The sequence below is a fragment of the Acomys minous genome, assembly GCF_964271855.1.
Source record: "Acomys minous genome assembly, chromosome: 14".
In the NCBI taxonomy this organism is placed as follows: domain Eukaryota; kingdom Metazoa; phylum Chordata; class Mammalia; order Rodentia; family Muridae; genus Acomys; species Acomys minous.
Genome location: NC_140496.1, coordinates 111,917,960 through 111,935,659, shown reverse-complemented (window position 1 = coordinate 111,935,659; position 17,700 = coordinate 111,917,960). Strand labels below are relative to the sequence as shown.

At 42.6% G+C, this 17,700-nt stretch overlaps 1 protein-coding gene and 1 pseudogene across 15 annotated transcripts in view; both read left to right on the top strand.

The window, feature by feature from the left end:
- The first annotated feature begins 599 nt into the window (after nucleotides 1–599).
- On the top strand, nucleotides 600–1,291 carry LOC311582858 (U2 small nuclear ribonucleoprotein B''-like; annotated as a pseudogene). Its single transcript has one exon. The product of its transcript is annotated as a U2 small nuclear ribonucleoprotein B''-like (transcript).
- A 6,396-nt stretch (nucleotides 1,292–7,687) lies between these two features.
- Nucleotides 7,688–17,700, top strand: part of LRRC7 (leucine rich repeat containing 7) — a 474,653-nt gene continuing 464,640 nt past the window's right edge. For 13 of the 14 annotated variants that reach the window (XM_084757043.1, XM_084757042.1, XM_084757040.1 and 10 more), the window contains exon 1: nucleotides 7,690–8,365. In XM_084757043.1, the coding sequence (XP_084613169.1) occupies nucleotides 8,364–8,365 (2 nt within the window). In that variant the 5' untranslated portion in view covers nucleotides 7,690–8,363. Of the gene's footprint in view, nucleotides 8,366–17,700 lie in introns of all 14 variants that reach the window. The other variant, XM_084757044.1, reaches the window with a different exon arrangement.

Genomic DNA, 17,700 nt, shown 5'->3' with positions numbered 1-17,700 from the left:
TAAACTAATTTTTCTATGAAGGAGGAGCTTGGAAAAAGACTTGATACCCTATGAGCATATACAGGGGGAGGAAGTTCCCCTCAGTCAAAGGAAGGGAGTAAGGGGAAAATGGGAGGGAGGGAGGAATGGGAGGATACAAGGGAGGGGATAACCATTGAGATGTAATATGAATAAATTAATAAAATAAAAAACAAATGCACTTAAAAATTAGAGAAAATAAATCCCTTCTTCACAGCACACAGAAACAAGAGTTCATATGCTGAAAACTTGAACATATGAAAATACTTAAAGCAAAAAGTCAGAACTTTAAGAACAGCACATGGAAAATGTATTACTATATTTATAACCTTAGCATAATAAAGCTTTAAACTATTGGTGCAACAAGAAAATATTAATATAGTTGATAGCATTTAAGTAATGTTTTTTTCATAAAATGCACCACATTAAGAGTAATAAAAGAATTCAAAGACGATATGTAACTAACACAGAATTAGAATCCAGGACACACACACACACACACACACACACACACACACACACACACACTCATGTATGAATTAAGGCATAAAGGACTCTTCTGGCTTTGTCTTCAAGCAGACAGTACAGGCTTCAAGCTACTTAAAGGCTTTTACCCAAACATGGATGTTAGACCAAAACACACGATTTACATAAACTTTATGAATGACAAAATTAAAAAAGAAGAATTGAAGAGATTCCTGTATGCCATGTTTTCTCAATTTGGACATGTGATAGATATTGTGGCTTTGAAGACCATGAAAATGAAGGGGCAGGCTTTTCTTTTTATTTAAGGAACTGGGCTCGTTCACAAGTGGTTTGAGACAGTTGCAAGGATTTCCATTTTATGGTAAACCAATGAGAATTCAGTATGCAAAATGATTCCAATATAATATCTAAAATGTATGACATTTTTTCCAACAATGAAAAGAAGAAAGCTAAAACTATGGAACAGGCTGCAGCAGCTGCAAATCAAAAGCCTGGCCAGGGAACAGCTAACACTCAAGGAAATGAGCGTCAAATCCTCAGGTCCCTGATTACCCTCCAGACTATATCCTATTCCTAAATAACTCACCAGAAGAGACGAAAGAGATGATGTTATCCATGTTGTTCAATCAGTTCCCTGGTTTCAAGGAAGTTCACTTGGTACCAAGAGACATGACACTGCATCTGTAGAATTTGAAAATGATGGTCAGGCTGGAGTTGCCAGAGATGCTCTACAAGGGTTTAGGATTACACCATCCGTGCCATAAAGATTACCTATGCCAAGAAATAAATGTGGAATGCCAGTTTTAAAGGACTTGGTGTTATTTATAGTGTTTGTTTTGATTACATTTGGCCAAGTCATTTTAACTGGTTGAAAATGAGGTTGAAGTTCACGAGAGAAAGGCATCTTTGTTTGTTTGTTTGTTTGTTCTGGTGAACTATGAACTACAAAGCCTTAATTTTGTACAAGGAACATGTATTTGTATTCTGTGCACTGAAAATTTTTAAAGTGTAACAGAACTATGTTGATTGAATAAAATATTATTGAATATAACTGAAATACACTAACATGTCACAAAGGAAATGTGAGTGATAGTTCTAGTAAAAGATACTCTGAGGCCAGGCATGGTGATGCACACCTTTAATCCCAGCACTTGGGAGGCAAAGGCAGGTGGATCACTGTGAGTTCAAGGCCAGCCTGGTCTACAAAGCAAGTTCAGGACATCCAGGGCTACACAGAGAAAATCTGTCTCGAAAACAAACAAACAAACAAACAAACAAAAACCCAACAACAACAAAAAGATACTCTGCCTCATAATCAAACAGAAATGCAAAATTATAAATTTATAACCCATGATAAGATTCAATTTCATACATTTTTCATGCAGCAACATGAAAATGGCTGAGACTAAGGATTTCCATGGAACAGATGAAGAAGAAACTCTTCAACTCAGTAAAAAGAAATAGAAACACACATTCACCATGTGATGCCATGTGATATTTTGACACATATTCACATTGTGTGATGTTCGGATATGAGAATATACAGCTATTTCATCATCCACTAATTTATTTATCCTGAAAATATTAAGAGTCCATTCTGCTTATTTTTCAATGTTAACTATCTTTACTCCTCTAGGAATTTTATCATAAAGGTATGTTATATTAAAGATAGTTTCTAAATTTACTGAAACTAGTCTGTGATCTCTTCCTTTGAGTCCATGCAGTGCATTACATGCCCTGATTTGCTCAGGGTTGAAGGTGGTGGTTTGAGTGAGAATAAGTCCCAGGGGCTCATAAGTTTGAGCACTTGGTCATCAGGGAGCTGCCCTTTGTGAAAAGATTAAAAAGTGTGGCTTTGCTGAAGTAAGTGTGTCACTGGTGGTGGTCTTCAGAGACAATCCCAGTGTCCATCTTTTTTCCTGCTGCCTGCCAATCTAGATGTAGAACTCTCAGCTATCGGGCTGCTTCTCCAGCGCCCTGTCTGCCTGCCACCATGCTTCCCGCCATGATGATAACGGGCTAAACCTCTGAGACTGTCAGCAAGCACCAATTGCATGTTTTCCTTCACAAGAGCTGCTTTGGTGGTGATTATTTCTTCACAACAATAGAACACAGACTAAGGCATTGAGTCACTCTTGCATCCCTTGACTGAGGACAACTTGGTCATAGTAAATGACATTTAAAATGTACTGTGGAAATCAGTTTCCAAGTATTTAACTGGGAAAATTTGAGTTCCTGTTATTTAGGAAATGTGGTCTGTAATTTCCTATTGTTCTTAATCCTGTTTTGGTAGCAAGGTAATACTGACTTTGTAAAATGAGTTTTCTAGCGTCCCTTCCTAGTCTAGTTCCTAGAACATTTCAAAGAACATGGGTATTTATGCGGCTTTAAAAATTTGCTAGATCTCATCTGGGTAGCCTGCGTACCCGTCCTCTGAGTGCCACCAGGCCTCCCCGCCAAGGGGAAGTGGTCAAATAGGGGGCACCAGAGTTCATGTCAGAGTCAGTGCCCGCTCTTCACACAATGTGGAGAATGCGCTGTACATTGGCTAGATCTGAACAGGGGGTCTAGGTTTACTGCATGCATTGTCCGTGGTTGGTGCATTAGTTTGTTCAGGCCCCCTTGGGTACAAAGGATGATTTCACATGGTCCTTGATCTCTGTTCGTTGTCCCAGTGCTCCAGCTAGCACTTTTAGTACTATACTGAACAGACATGGAGAGAGTGTGCAGCCTTGTCTTGTCCCTGATTTTAGTGGGATTGCTTTGAGTTTCTCTTCATTTGACTTGATGTTGGCTATCAGTATTGATAAAGGCTCTATATTATAGATATGGACCTTGTTTCTCTAATATCTCCAACACTTTTATCATGGGGGGAGGGCATGTGTGTTAGATTTTGTCAAAGGCTTATTTTGCTGCTAATGAGATGATCATGTGATTTTTTTTTCTTCCAGTTTGTTTATATGGTGGATTACACTGATTGATTTTCTTATATTGAACAATCCTTGTATGCCTGAAATGAAGCCTATTTGATCATGGTGTATGATATATTTTATGTGCTCTTGAATTCAGTTTGCAAGTATTCTATTGAGTATTTTTGCATCAATGTTCATGTGTGAAAGTAGTCTGAAATTCTTTTTGTTGATTCTTTGGCAAAGAACACTGTCAATAGAATGAAATGGCAGTCTACAGATTGGGAAAAGATCTTCATGAATCCTACATCCAACAAAGGGCTAATGTCCAAAATATATAAAAGACTCAAAAAGTTAAACACCAACAAACAAAATAACCCAATATAAAAATGGACCATAGAGTTCAAAAAAGATTTCCCACAGAAGAATCTCCAATGGCTAAGAAGCCCTTAAAGAAATGTTCAGTATCCTTATTCATCAGGGAAATGCAAATCAAAATGACTCTGAGATTCCATCTTTTTTTAATTTTCAATTTTTTTGTAATTTATTCACATTACATCCTGATTGCTACCCTTTGCTCTTATCATCCCATTCCCACCTGCCCTCCTTCTGCTGGCTTATTCCCCTATCTAGTCCTCTGACTGGGAGTGGCCTTCTCCCCCACCCTCTGACCACAGGCTATCAGGTCTCATCAGGATAGCCTGCATCCCATTCCTCTGTGTGCCTTTGGGGCTGCCCTGCCAAGAGGAAGTGATCAACTCTTGGGCACCAGAGTTCATGTCACCCCTGCCTCCATGTGGAGAATGAGCATCCATCAGCTACATCTGAGCAGGGTGTCTATGTTCTCTGTATGCATTGTCCTTGGTTGGTGCATCAGTTTGTGCAGACCCCCTGGGTCCAGATTCAGTGGCCTTGCTGACCTCTTTGTGGAGCTCCTGACCCCTCCAGGTTCTTCTCCCCCTCCCTCTCTCCCATAAGACTCTAATCACTCTGTCCAGAGTCCAGCTGCACGTCCCAGAATCAACCCCAATTCCCGGCTTGGTGGAGTCTCCCAGAGCCTCTCTATGCTGGGCTTATACTACAAAATAGTGAGTATATACCATGCCTGTCTTTCTCACCCAGCATGATCTTTTCTAGTTCCATCCCTTTGCCTGAAAATTCCATGATTTCCTTGTTTATAATAGCTGTGTAGTATTCATCGTATAAATGTATCATACTTTCTGTATTCATTCTTTGGTTGAGGGACATCTAGGTTGGTTTGACATGAAATAAAAAATCGTCTTTAAAGCAAAGGACACTGTCAGCAGAACAAAACCACAGCCTATAGACTGAGAAAATTTCTTCATCAACCTTACATCCGGCAGAAGGCTAATGTCCAAAATATATAAAGAATTCAAGAAACTAAACACCAACACGCCAAGTATTCCAATTAAAATACATGGCACAAAGCTAATCAGAAATTTCCCAAAAGAGGAATATGGATGGCTGAAAAGCACTTAAAGAAATGTTCAACATTCTTAGTCATCAGAGAAATGAAAATCAAAACAACTCTGAGATTCCATCGTACACCTGTCAGAATGGCTAAGATAAAAAAACTCAAACGACAGCACATGCTGGCTAGGTGTAGAGAAAGGGGAACACTCCTCCATTGCTGATAGGATACCCTCTAACTAGACAAGACTCCTGGTGTAGGAAGAACAGCAAGGATTCTTCATTCTGTTTCTGGGCTGTATTCACATCCCACCATAAACATCTTTTGTCTAGTTGGATCTTTATAGCCCAAAATGAGATTTTTTTTTTAATGTTTTAATTTATTTTTTAAATGTATTTGCTTTACATTCCAATTTTAGCCCTTTCCCTCTCTTCTTATTGATCCCACCCTCTTTCTCTCCCCCCATCCCCTTCCCCACCCCTAGTCCTCAGAGAGGGGGAGCCTTTCTCTTCTACAACTGACCCCAGCCTATCAAGTCTCAAGACTGCCTGCATCCTCTTCCTCTGTGGCATGGTAAGACACCCGACCAGGGGTAAGTTTTCAAAGTTCAGGTCACAAAGTCCATGGCAGGGACAGTCTCTGCTTCCCTTAATAGGGGACCCATATGGAGACTGAGCTGCCTACTGGGTTTATCTGAGTCAGGGGCCTAGGTCCCCTCCATGAATTGTCTTTGTTTGGTGCATCAGTCTCTGCAGCCCAGGCCCCCTACCAGCCCCTCTGCCCAGATCTGTTGGCTCTGTTGATCTTCTTGTGGAGCTCCTGTCTCCAAAGGATCCTTCTCTTGGGAGTCTGTAATGAGATCATAAAATAAAGAAAAAGGAGAAAGAAGTCATGTGGTTTAAAATATTCTATTGCTGTGGCACTGAGTTTCAGTTTCTGGTTCTCACAAGTTTTTTCTCCCATTGGAAAGGGAAACAATGTCTCCCATCTTGTGAAAGGCCATTTCTTCAGTCTATGAGGGCAAGAAGCTACTCATAGCCAGCTGCATAGAGTGTCTTTGAAATGTTTCCATACATGAAGTTAAAGGAAGGAATTCTGAGTTCTAACGCAGGAAGTCCTAAGTTCAGATCAGCTTTTTGTGTCTTTTTCATAAGGATAGGCCCAACACACAGCTTTAGGAAAGAAGTGAAATAATTTGTGAGAAAGAACAGCCTAAGAAGTACAGAAAAGAACTGGAACCTTGCAAAGGATTTCTGTAACGGGAAATAAGCTGTGATGAGCTACTTTTAATAGATTTTCAATTCACATATAAAAAAATTTTCATAGCACCTCCTCCAGCTGAGACACTGTAACTTACAGCAAGATGTTCATAGAACAAAACTGAGCACACACACATACACACAAACGAGTTCAGCAAAGGTCAGTTTTTCAAAAGTGTCCTTTCAACATTTTTTCCCCAATTCTTTGTCATTATGAGAAGAAGTTTTACAATATTCCATATGCTTAAAAATAAAATCTGCTTTTTCAAAATGCACTCCCTTCCCCCTCCTATATGTAAATTAAGGGAAGTCTCCTTATAAGTCAACCCACATATTCACAGTGCCCTGAGAAAGCAGCAATCCTCCCCCTTGCCTATCTTAGATGAATCCCAGGCCCAGTGTCTTTCTGGACAATCCCTGGCAGCCAGGGGGGCAAAAAGGACTTTTAACCTTGAAGAGTTTTAATACTCCAGATCTTAGATGCCAGCACTTTTACTTTTCAGTAAATAGGGAGCTCACACATAGCTCTAAATGACATCTGAATGTCACCATCTACTAACTAGCATTACAGAGAAAGAAGATGAAGGCTCCTAGCCCTATTGCCTCTAAATCGCAAAAGAATCCCGGGATAGAAAGAATTCGGCCTGTGGTCTAGAGAAAAGGGGTCTAAATATAGCACGTTTCATCAGTATTCTTTTTTAAGCTTTTTGTACATGCCTGGGCTTCTGTGTGTGCATTCCTGTGAACGTGTATGGGGGCGAATGTTCCTGAGTTCAGGGCAGAAGAAGCAGGATTGCGAATAGATGAAAGGAAGTTAGGAAACACTTCTCATTTTTGCGTATTCCCAGAGCAGCAACCCCAGACCAACATGAGAAGAAAGGGTCTTGAAAGCTGCCATTAACTCTGGATGACAGTAATAAATAAGCCACTGGATTCACAAGCAGAGACGTTTCTCTTGAGCAGCCTGTAACCTGCAGCGGGCAACGCAGGAAGAGAGGAAACCCCGAGAAGGCGCTCCTGGCGGCCTCTTTGCTGAGATAGCAGGAGCGGCAGCCTACGGAGCCACGCGCAGCGTCACGAAACTGGTGCGGGAGCACCAGGCGCGCAGGCCCGGAGCCGCGGTGCTGGCGGATGCCCGGCGCTGCAGAACGCCGCGCCACCAGCAGGATTGCCCAAGGCTGGTGGGAGAAAGCCCCGAGGAGCCAGAGCAGGCGCTGCCCCATGCGGTGCCTGGTGACACCTGCTTTGTGCACTCCAGGCAACCAAGGAACCTAGAGAGCCTGGCTGGTTGTCTAAAAGCTGCGGGTGGTAACGGAACCAATGAAAGCAGAACATCTCTTTTCTGCGCGGGACATAGATTGTGTTCCTCCAAATTGCAGGGAGTCCAAGTAGAGGTCACCAGGGGCAAGCGAGGATGTCCAAGAATGGCTGAGGTCTAAGAAGATGGTCAACCCCTCTGAGCCCTGGAAAATCTCCTTGACATTTTTCACACTTTGAAGCAGCTGCAGCTAGTGTCGTCGGAAAAGAGGGTGGGAGGAAAGAGAGGGGGCGGGGAGAGTGGGGAGTCACAGGCGCGAGCCAGGAGCAGCGCCTCATCTGCCAATCCTGGCACCTGTGCGCCAAGCCGCGGCACCGCGGAGGACCCCACTCCGGGCCAACCCTGGGCTCCCAGCCAAGGCCACCCAGCCTCTGGGCCAGCGGGACCTGCAGCCGCCCACCTCGGGCCCCGCCGTTCCCCGCAGCTGCAGGAGCGCACAACCCCAGGCAGTGCTTGCTGTGCCCCGAGCCACGGGGTCCCTCGCCCCTTCAGAAGCGTCGTGGCCGGCCCAGGCAGCAGCCGAGTTGGGGACACAATTCGCCCGCGCTGCCGTTCTCTTCTCCACCCAGGATTTATTGTCTGTGGAGCCTTTGGGGGGCGGGGAAGGACCTGCGCCTCCTCCTCCGCCGCCGCCGCCGGGGCCGCCACTGCTGCTGCTACGGTCGCTAGCGCGGAGCGCTGGGCGGGCGGAGGCTGGGGACTGGCCGCATTGGTGCTCCGGGAGGGCTCCCGGCGTCCTCCGGGCACCTCTCCATCGGGGCACCTGAAAGGCAGATGCACTATGGTCTGACGTGGCATCTGCCTGGAGTCCCCTCTGTCTTCGCTCCGGAGGACTCCTGTACTGGCTTCACTGCGGACCCCAGAGCACTTTAAGGAATAACCCTCAGCAGCTGCAAGGCCTTCGCTCCCTGGACCCTCATGGGTAGTTTCTGCCTCTGGCGATGTGAGTAGGGCACTGGGGAAACCTCTGCCGCGGTTAAGGAGTGGGGTTCTGGGAGGCTCAGGTGGCCAGCAAGCCTCAGCGTCGGGGCGGTTGTTAGTCTGTGAGAACCCGCGCTAGCTGGACTAGTGCTTGGGAGCAGGGCGCTTTGGATGGTCGAGGGACCCTAAAGGGTTACATACTGCGAAAAGGAAAGGTGAGGAGCGAGTGTGGGGCATCTGTGGGGTCTGGCAAGATTGGCTTTCTGGATTTTTATTGTCCTGGGGTCTCCAGTCCGCTTTCCCCGGAGTGTGAAGGATGGAACGAGTGTGATCTTTACACACACACACACACACACACACACACACACACACTTGTGGCAGCTCACACTTGTGCTTTATCTTGGAAGGTGTTGTATGACTGTCTTGGTATCTATAAAGGAATTGTTGGGGTGTATGTCATTGAAGATGGAAAGAAATGGGTGGGGTTGGGGAGATGAAGAGGATGGGAAAGCAGGAAAGACTAAAGGACAGAAAGAAGTGGAAAGCGATGGGGATAATGCTTTCTCTGGAGTCAGGGAAGATGCTTGTCTCCCAAAGCCAGGCAACTCCTTTGTGTTCCTAGGGAGAAGCCGGGGAACCTCATTGCTCCTGGTTCAGCTCGGGGGTCCCTTGTCTTCTTCCGGAGTCTTTAGGGATCCAGGATGTGCTTTGTATTGCATTTGGGAAGGGAAGAAAGACCGCCAACATTGGGGTAACCGTGGCACCCTGGCTCGGAAAAAATTAGCTGGGCTACCAGTGATCTCCTGTATCACCAATTTTAGAGTCAAGATGGGGGCGGGATGGGGGTGGGGGCTGCACAGATTGTCGTTAAAAAACAGTGACTTCATAACCGAGATGGCTGCAAAAAAATGCTTCATTATACTACTTGGCCGGCAGGTTAGGGGGAGAAAAGGCCCATCTCCGCCCCCTCTCTCTTGCTGGTTGCCCCTCCCCACCAAGGTACAAAGAAGCGGCACCTCAGCAGGCAGGGAAGGGGTTACTTTCACAACTCCTGGGAATCAGCCTCAGGAAGGAACCATCTGTGACTCCCACATTCCTTTCCAAGTTCTCCATGTAAAATGAATCTCAGAAAGCAGGAGAGGGTGGGTGGGAACTGAGGCAGAGGGCCTCCACCTGCTCCTTGCTATTACTTTCCCAGCACACTTAAGCACATTGGAACTACCTGCAGTGGTAATTGGGTCAGCAGGAGAGCAGGTGCACCTGAGTCTCTAGATGGGGCTCTGCTGATGGATAAGAAGCAATTTGTGTTCGAACATATTTTAACCTGGGCAAAATTTCTAAGCACAATAGAGGTTTCATCGCGTGGGCGAGCAGAGTGCATACCAGTGAGAGTGAGCACGTGATCCCTCCAACGCAAGAGAAACTGTACTGGGAAGTAGATTTTCTTTGTTCTAGGCTGAGCCTATGAGCAGCTCAGCATCCCAGTTGCGGAAGTTCCCCCTTTATTTTTAATAAAGTTGACCAGAGGCAAAAGAAAGGGATAAGGAACAGAGCCCGGGATGGCTCTTGGCTAGCAACCTCAGACATTTCTTTGTTACAACCCACCCTCCACCCAGACACCTGGTCACAGCTGACTCCTACTTTGAAATGATGCATTCCCTCTGAAGGCGGAGGGGGGAAGTTCCTTAGAGCCCCCCCCCCCCCGCAAGAGCACGTGGGTGCACTAGAGCCTCAAAAGCTGCTGCCTTTCTGAAACACGTGCAGGCGTCTCTGGTTCAAGCACTCCCAGTTCCAGGGGTCCAGGAACCACCTGGAGAGCTTGCTGGGAAATGACTGGCTCAGTCTGCCAAGCCTCCTTCAAATTACGCATCATAGCACAGGATAGGAGAGAAAGTAGGGTACAGGGGTTATTTTATTTCTCCTTACCCATCTGAGACTAAAGTTATTTAGGGGTGTACTTAAGTAATGCCTGTGTTTGAATCCCTCAGGTGCCTCAGGCTTGCAAATGTCCGGAACTCAGATAATTTATTAATGTAGTGTAAGTAGAGCTGGTTCCCTACCCAGTAGTTGAGGACAGTTGGCTACCTAACTATGTGCTACATTGCCAATTCCCCTCCACAACACCCAGATGCCATAGGAGAAAAAAACGTCCTCAATTTCCAGAATATACTGTGAGCTGAGAGGTCTTTATGCACATTTCTTTTTAATTTAACTTCTCAAAAAGATGTGTGCTCACCATGGCAACCCTTGCCTCCCACATCCTGGCTCCTGCACATATGCGGCTTCAGAATTAGAACAACTTCATAAGAAATGAACTTGGTCCAATTACAGGAACCATGTTTTATTCAGAATTTTAGCATTGCTTTAGGCAAGCATGAATATCTTCTTAATTAAAACCACATTAAATTTTATTTTGTAACCTTTTAATTTTTCTAATTTTTCCATATTATACAGAACATAATGTAAATTGTTTAGTGTACCTTTTATTTGCTTCAATTTTTAAAAAACTGTGAAGACGTTGTTATTACAAATCTTCGTTGCATATGAAAGACATCTATATGACATTCAGCATGCTAATCTGGGGTTTTCCCACACAGTGCATGGCCCTGTTTGTTGTTAAATAAAAAGTTCTCTGGTTATAACTTAAAACATCACTTTCTACAATAGCTAAGAAGTTGTAGGTATTAGAGTCTAGTTGATGGTGGCACCTTCCTGACACCGTGATTCTGTTCCCTCATTGCCCATAACCAAGTGTAAGAATGGACCACACATTCCACAGTATGAAACTTCACTTTACACCCAAATCAAGAGTACATAGGAAATGACCAGCTGCTCATACATTTCCTATTGGGTTGTTTCTGGATTCTGGTTGTGGGTTTTTGTTTGTCTGTTTGTTTTGTTTTGTTTCTCCACAGATATTATTTCATGTCTTAGACAATTGTAAACCTTAAAAATATATGGTGTTCTTTAAACTCAAAAACACCCCCATGCACCATTATTTTGTTCTCTTTAGCAGCAGCTTACTTTGCAGTGAATCCTCTACCCTTCTTCACGGGGATGGGAAAGGTCTAATTGTCCTTGGATTTGCATCTTGACTTTGGGAGCAATTAATGATAATCTGTGACACAGCGGAGATGTTCAGTCTTTTCTGATCCTGAAGTGATTGCTGTCCCTATGGAATGACAAAGTGGAGATGTTTCTAGGGCCTTCTGAGAACCTTGAAGTTTTATCTAGGAATCTCTAAGTACCACATCAGAATATGGAATTTGAACATTAAAATAGTGATTTCAACAGTGGGGAAGTAATGGAGCAGAAAATATACAGATGCATGGGTTCTTGTATGGCCTCTGGAGCAGAGTTTACTAGACCTATATTCACACCATCAAGCAAAGTCCATACTTCATTTACATCAGGGTTCACTCTGTGTTACATATTATGTGAACTTTGTCAAATGCATAAGAACCTCCATCAACCATTTTAATATTATACAAAAATGTTTTATTGCCTTAACAGCCCTTTATCTTATACTTACTCATCTCCCCTGCCACACACACACACACACACACACACACACCACACACACACACCACACACCACACACACACCACACCACACCACACGCACACCACACACCCACACACACCACACACACACACACCACACACACACACACACCACACACACACACACACACACACACACACACACACACCACACCACACCACATGCACACCACACACACACACACACCACACACCACACACACACACACACACACACACACACACACACCCCACACCACATGCACACCACACACCCACACACACCACACACACACACACCACACACACACACACACACCACACACACACACACACACACCACACACACACACCACACCACACCACACCACACGCACACCACACACACACACACACTGAAACTTTTGGAGTGCTGAAATTTTAGACTCTTTAATTTTGCCTTTTATCATAATGTCATATAATCAGATTGCATGTGTGTTCAGGTCAGCTTCTTTGACTTACCAATATTTGCATGTCTCAAAACAATCAAAATATGAGGCTTAGTCCAATTTTGTCAGTGGAAGGAAGTGTGCTGGCATGCAGCAGACGTAGTGCTGGAAAGGAAGCTGGGAGTTCTACATCCAGAAAGAGAGATGAACACTGGGTCTGGCTTGAGCATTTGGAACCGCAGAGCTAACCTCAGTGACAGACTCTCTCCAACAGGAAGGCACACTTCCTGATCCCTGTCAAGTAGCTCCTCACCCTAAAATGACCAGGCATCCAAATATATGAGGCTGTGGTGGCATGGGAAGCCTCCATATTCAAACCACAGGACTCTTCTACAATGCTTTCAACTTTGTTCTGTGAATCAGGTTTGATTCATTAAAAATGTTCTATATTTCTATAGAAGTGACCTTAGGTGCCTGCCATCACCAACGACATGAAGAACTTTTTTTTTTAACTGTAACTGAGCTAGAAATAATTTCTATCTGCAGAAAATAATGAGAGTTCCACAAGGAAAGTCGGTTGTCAGGTTTTATGAGCTCTTGTTAAGTTTTTTGGTATAAATTAGTTTTTCTGTGGTAATGAGTGTTGTCTCTTTGTGTATACTTACATACAGTGGTGTAATGCGAACATTAAAACAGTTCTACTGAAACAACCCACTCTCTTTCTGTTCTGGACTTAGGTGTGCATGCTGGGGAGTCAGTGCACAACACTTGATAATCTGCCCTTTCTTAAGGTAAACAGTGGCTGAAGTGCACAACACCACTGTAGGAAGCATTATCCCCACCACCTTAAATACTGGACACTTGAGGCTCAAAGATGTGAAATAAAACTTATAGAGTAAAATCCCAGAACATTTTCTATTTATTTATTTATTTATTTTAAAGTAAAATTTTAATTTTTAGAATTCCATTACAATTACACTATATTTACACACGTCCACCGCTCCCTCTCCTCACTCCAATTCATGCTCAGCCCTCATATTCATGACATCTTATTCTATGCTTATTAGTTTACATTTATAAATATAGTATACATATATATAAACTGCCTATATCATTTAGTGTTGCTTTATGTACATGTGTTTAGGTACATTGATAAAATTTCTGTATGGTTGTCTAAACAAAACTTAAATTTTCTTGATGTATAAAGAAATTAATGTATTCTGATCCAATTTTTCAAAAACCAGCTATATATTTGGCAATAACATATATTACTTTTTTGACTACCTTAAAACAAGTAAAAGAGATAGTATTGCTTGTATCCTAGGAATAATTACCTCGTGGAAGAAGTAGTTCTATTACCTGTTAGAATCTGTTACACTACATTGTATTAAGAGACTTTCAGTAAAGTACGCATCATTAATAGCTGTCATCTATTCTGAAACAATGATGGGAGAATTGATCAATATCTTCTTGGGAAGTGTCAGAGAGGCTACTTACATTACTAACCAAAATAGAACATTTGTCATTTGTCACTCAAAGACATGTGGAAAATTTATCAAATAAATGCAACTCTGGAGGTTTCCCATGTGCACTCAGTTTCATTGACTATTCATTGCTTTAATAAATGTAAAATATCCATCTCAATCATCATTTTAATACACATGAAATTAGTAGAAGTGATCGGGGATAAGACAGTGAAGCTTCTATCAGCATCAACATAATCTATTCAAACACTTTAACCAAGGAATCAAAGTTCATATTGACATCATTTCTCCAGTTTCCCTGGTTATCTTTGCTTTACATCAAGTTCAGATTGTTTCAAAGTTATTTGAAATTATGGGATAGTTGTAGTATGCAGAAGGGATAACCATAGGAAACTTATTAGGCTAGAAACACGAGCTGTGACTGCACACACATGTATCTGTGCTTTCATATAAGGATAAAATTATACTTGTGGAATTTAGGAGGTAAAGTAGCAGTAAAAAATGTGTTTCTATGAGGGAGGGGGGAGGGAGAGGAGAGGGCAATGGGGCAATGGGGGGGGGGGGAGAGATTGTTCTACTGCTGTTTTTCAAAATTGATTAAATAACCTTTAAATTATTTTTAATACTTTATTCACACTACATTACCCCCTCACTCACTTGTAGCCTCCCATTTCCTCCCTCCCTCCCTTCCTCTTACTCCCTATTCCCTTCCCTTAGTCCTCTGACAGGGGGAGCCCTCCTCCCTTACCATCTGACCCCAGCCTATGAGGTCTCCTTAGGACAGCCTGCATCCTCTTCCTCTGTGGCAGGGCTGCCCTGCTAAGGTGAAGTGATCAAACTGCAGGCACCAGAGTCCATGTCAGAGGTAGTCCCAGCTCACCTTACTAGGGGATCCATACGGAGAACGAGCTGTCCATCTGCTACATCTGAAGAGAGTCCATGTCAGAGGTAGTCCCAGCTCACCTTACTAGGGGATCCATGTGGAGAACGAGCTGTCCATCTGCCACATCTTGAAGAGAGTCCATGTCAGAGGTAGTCCCAGCTCACCTTACTAGGGGATCCATACGGAGAACGAGCTGTCCATCTGCCACATCTGAACAGGGGGTCTCAGCTCTCTGCACTCATTGTCCTTGGTCCGGTCCATGCATCAGTCTCTGCAGGGCCTCTGGGTCCATATTTGTTGGCTTTGATGGTCTCCTTGTGGAGCTCCTGTCCCCTCTGTATGTTTCTATCCTCCATTCTTCCATCAGACTCTCAGTGCTCTGCCCAGAGTTTGGCTGTGAGTCTTAGCATCTGTTTTGATCCCCTGCTAGGTAGCGTCTTTCAGAAAACACCTATGTTGAGCTAAAATTACTTATATGTGAGTATATGCCATGTGTGTCTTTCTGGGTCTGGGTTACCTCACTCAGGATGATCTTTTCTAGTCCCATCCATTTGCCTGCCGATTTCATGATTTCCTTGTTTTTTAATAGCTGGGTAGTATTCCATTGTGTAAATGTACCACAGTTTCTTTATCCATTCTTAAACTGAGGCACATCTAGGTTGTTTCCAGATTCTGGCTATTATGAAAAAAGCTGCTATGAACATAACTGGGCAAATGCCTTTGCTGTATGGTGAAGCATCTCCTGCTGGTTTGCATTAACATTTCACCATAGGATTTTCCTAGGAAGAAAAGAGCACAGCATTATAAACAACAGGAAATCAGAAATAGTATAGAAAAGTAGAGGCCAACAGCTATAAAAGTTTGACTTAATTTGGCAAGAAAATGAATGGTTTATGCTATTATCATATTTGAAGGAGAAAAAAATACTTTTGTGAAGTGGCCATATATCTTGTAGAAGGCTGCACCACCAAGTTATGTGCTGATGGAAGGAAAACAAGAAGTGAGACATTGAGACACTGCTGTGGGGAAATCAGTGTACTCGGATGGCAAGTACCAGAACAGAAAGCTGAGATGTGCAAACTGAATATCAAGAAATGTTGTGACACAGATGGTGCAAGTAAAATAATTAGCATGTGTAGATAATTAGATTTCATGAGTAGTAAATGCTCAGTGGTCTGTACTCACCATAACAGGCACCTCTCAGTGTCACAGAGGGTAGAAAGGTACCTGGGACCACTTTTCACCACATGTGATGAGTACAGTGCCATTCAGAGACAGTGTAGTGTGTTACATAAATTTTTTTCTTCTCCATTTCAAGTGTGATTAATTTTGTAAGACAATTATAAATGCTATGGTAATTAAATTATAAATAACCCATTTAAACTTGGAGTGAGTGTTAAGCATTAGATATCCCCTGGGATAATATTAAGTGTGGTGCAGCAGGTAGAGGTCATATATGCACACACTGTGCATGGTCTGTTGCTCAGTACATGTGACAGGAGAATCCTGGTCTCTCATCGCTTCTGAAAATCTTCAGAGCTGAACAAAATTCCATTATATAAGAAGGCAAGTTGAGGCTTGGAGGAAATTTGCTTCTCTGTTCTGGTCAAAGAGCTGTAAGTGGGAGCAATTGCTGACAACCAGCTCTTAGTGTCCAAGCTTTGCCCATAAAAACCACACTCATAGAAACAGTGAAGCATTTTATACCATAGGGCGTGAGCAAGACTTAATTCAATAGGTAAGGTCAACTGAGCCAGCCAATGAGATGGCACCACACATTTTTTTTTATTAGTTTTTGGCCTGAATTTTTCACTAAGATTTTATTTGGCTTAAAGTTTTATATAAAATTGCCTTATATTTTCTCCTTAATTTAACTATATAAAAAGACTATAATGTCATAAATTTAACATTCATTAAGTATTCCTTTTAAAAATATGTCTTTATTAAAGAAATACAAAATTAATTTTCACTAATATTGAAGCATTCTAAATGTAGATATTAATCCTATCCTAATGAAAACTAAATTTTTCTCTTAAATCATAAATCTTTTCATGATAATTCCAGCAACATGAATCTTGGGTGATGAGACTGTTCAATTTATTTTACATAACTAGATTCTTTTCTAAATACATTGATTTTATTACAGGCCAATTGCTAAGTTTTCTTAGTTTAAAAAAACTATTTGAAAAGGGAGGAATGGGAGGATACAAGGGATGGGCTAACAATTTAGATGCAATATGAATAAATTAATAAAATATATAAAAAATAAAATATTACAGCTTTATAGAAAATATTACCTTTAATGTTGATTAGGAAATCATTCTAATTTGGGAAGATACATGCAACACAATTGGGGTTTGCACATCAAGTCACTTTCTGTGCTTTTCCCACTGTTCTGTGGTTTGCTTATTAGCTTTCTCAACTCCACTCTGAAAAGTTACAGTTCACATTACCTCAGAAATGACAGATGTCTTTCTTTTCAATGTGTTTGGCATCTCCTGTACCATATTTTTTCTGTCACAAGACGAATTGTAAACAATGTCCCGTGTGCTGTTCTTTCTAGAGCTAAACTGATCACCACACATTTTCTAGCTTTGTTTATCAGAAAATAAGGGAAAGACCCGTTATTCCACAGATAAAACATGCCAATACTTTAAAGCAGTTCTGAGATTTAGATGTAAACCTGTTTAAAATATGTATTTACCTTAAAACAGTGAAGCATAGAAACATTTGAAAACATAATGTGAAGGAAATTACAGTATAATCCTTACCCCATAACCATTTTCAAGGCATATTGAAGGGACTTGGATGCGACAAGCAGATAAAGTGCTTGTTGTGCAAGTGTGGGGACCTGGGTTCTAGTCTCAGCATCGCATGAAGAGGCCAAGTGTGGGGACCTGGGTTCTAGTCTCAGCATCGCATGAAGAGGCCAAGTGTGGGGACCTGGGTTCCTAGTCTCAGCATCGCATGAAGAGGCCAAGTGTGGGGCCCTGGGTTCCTAGTCTCAGCATCTCATGAAG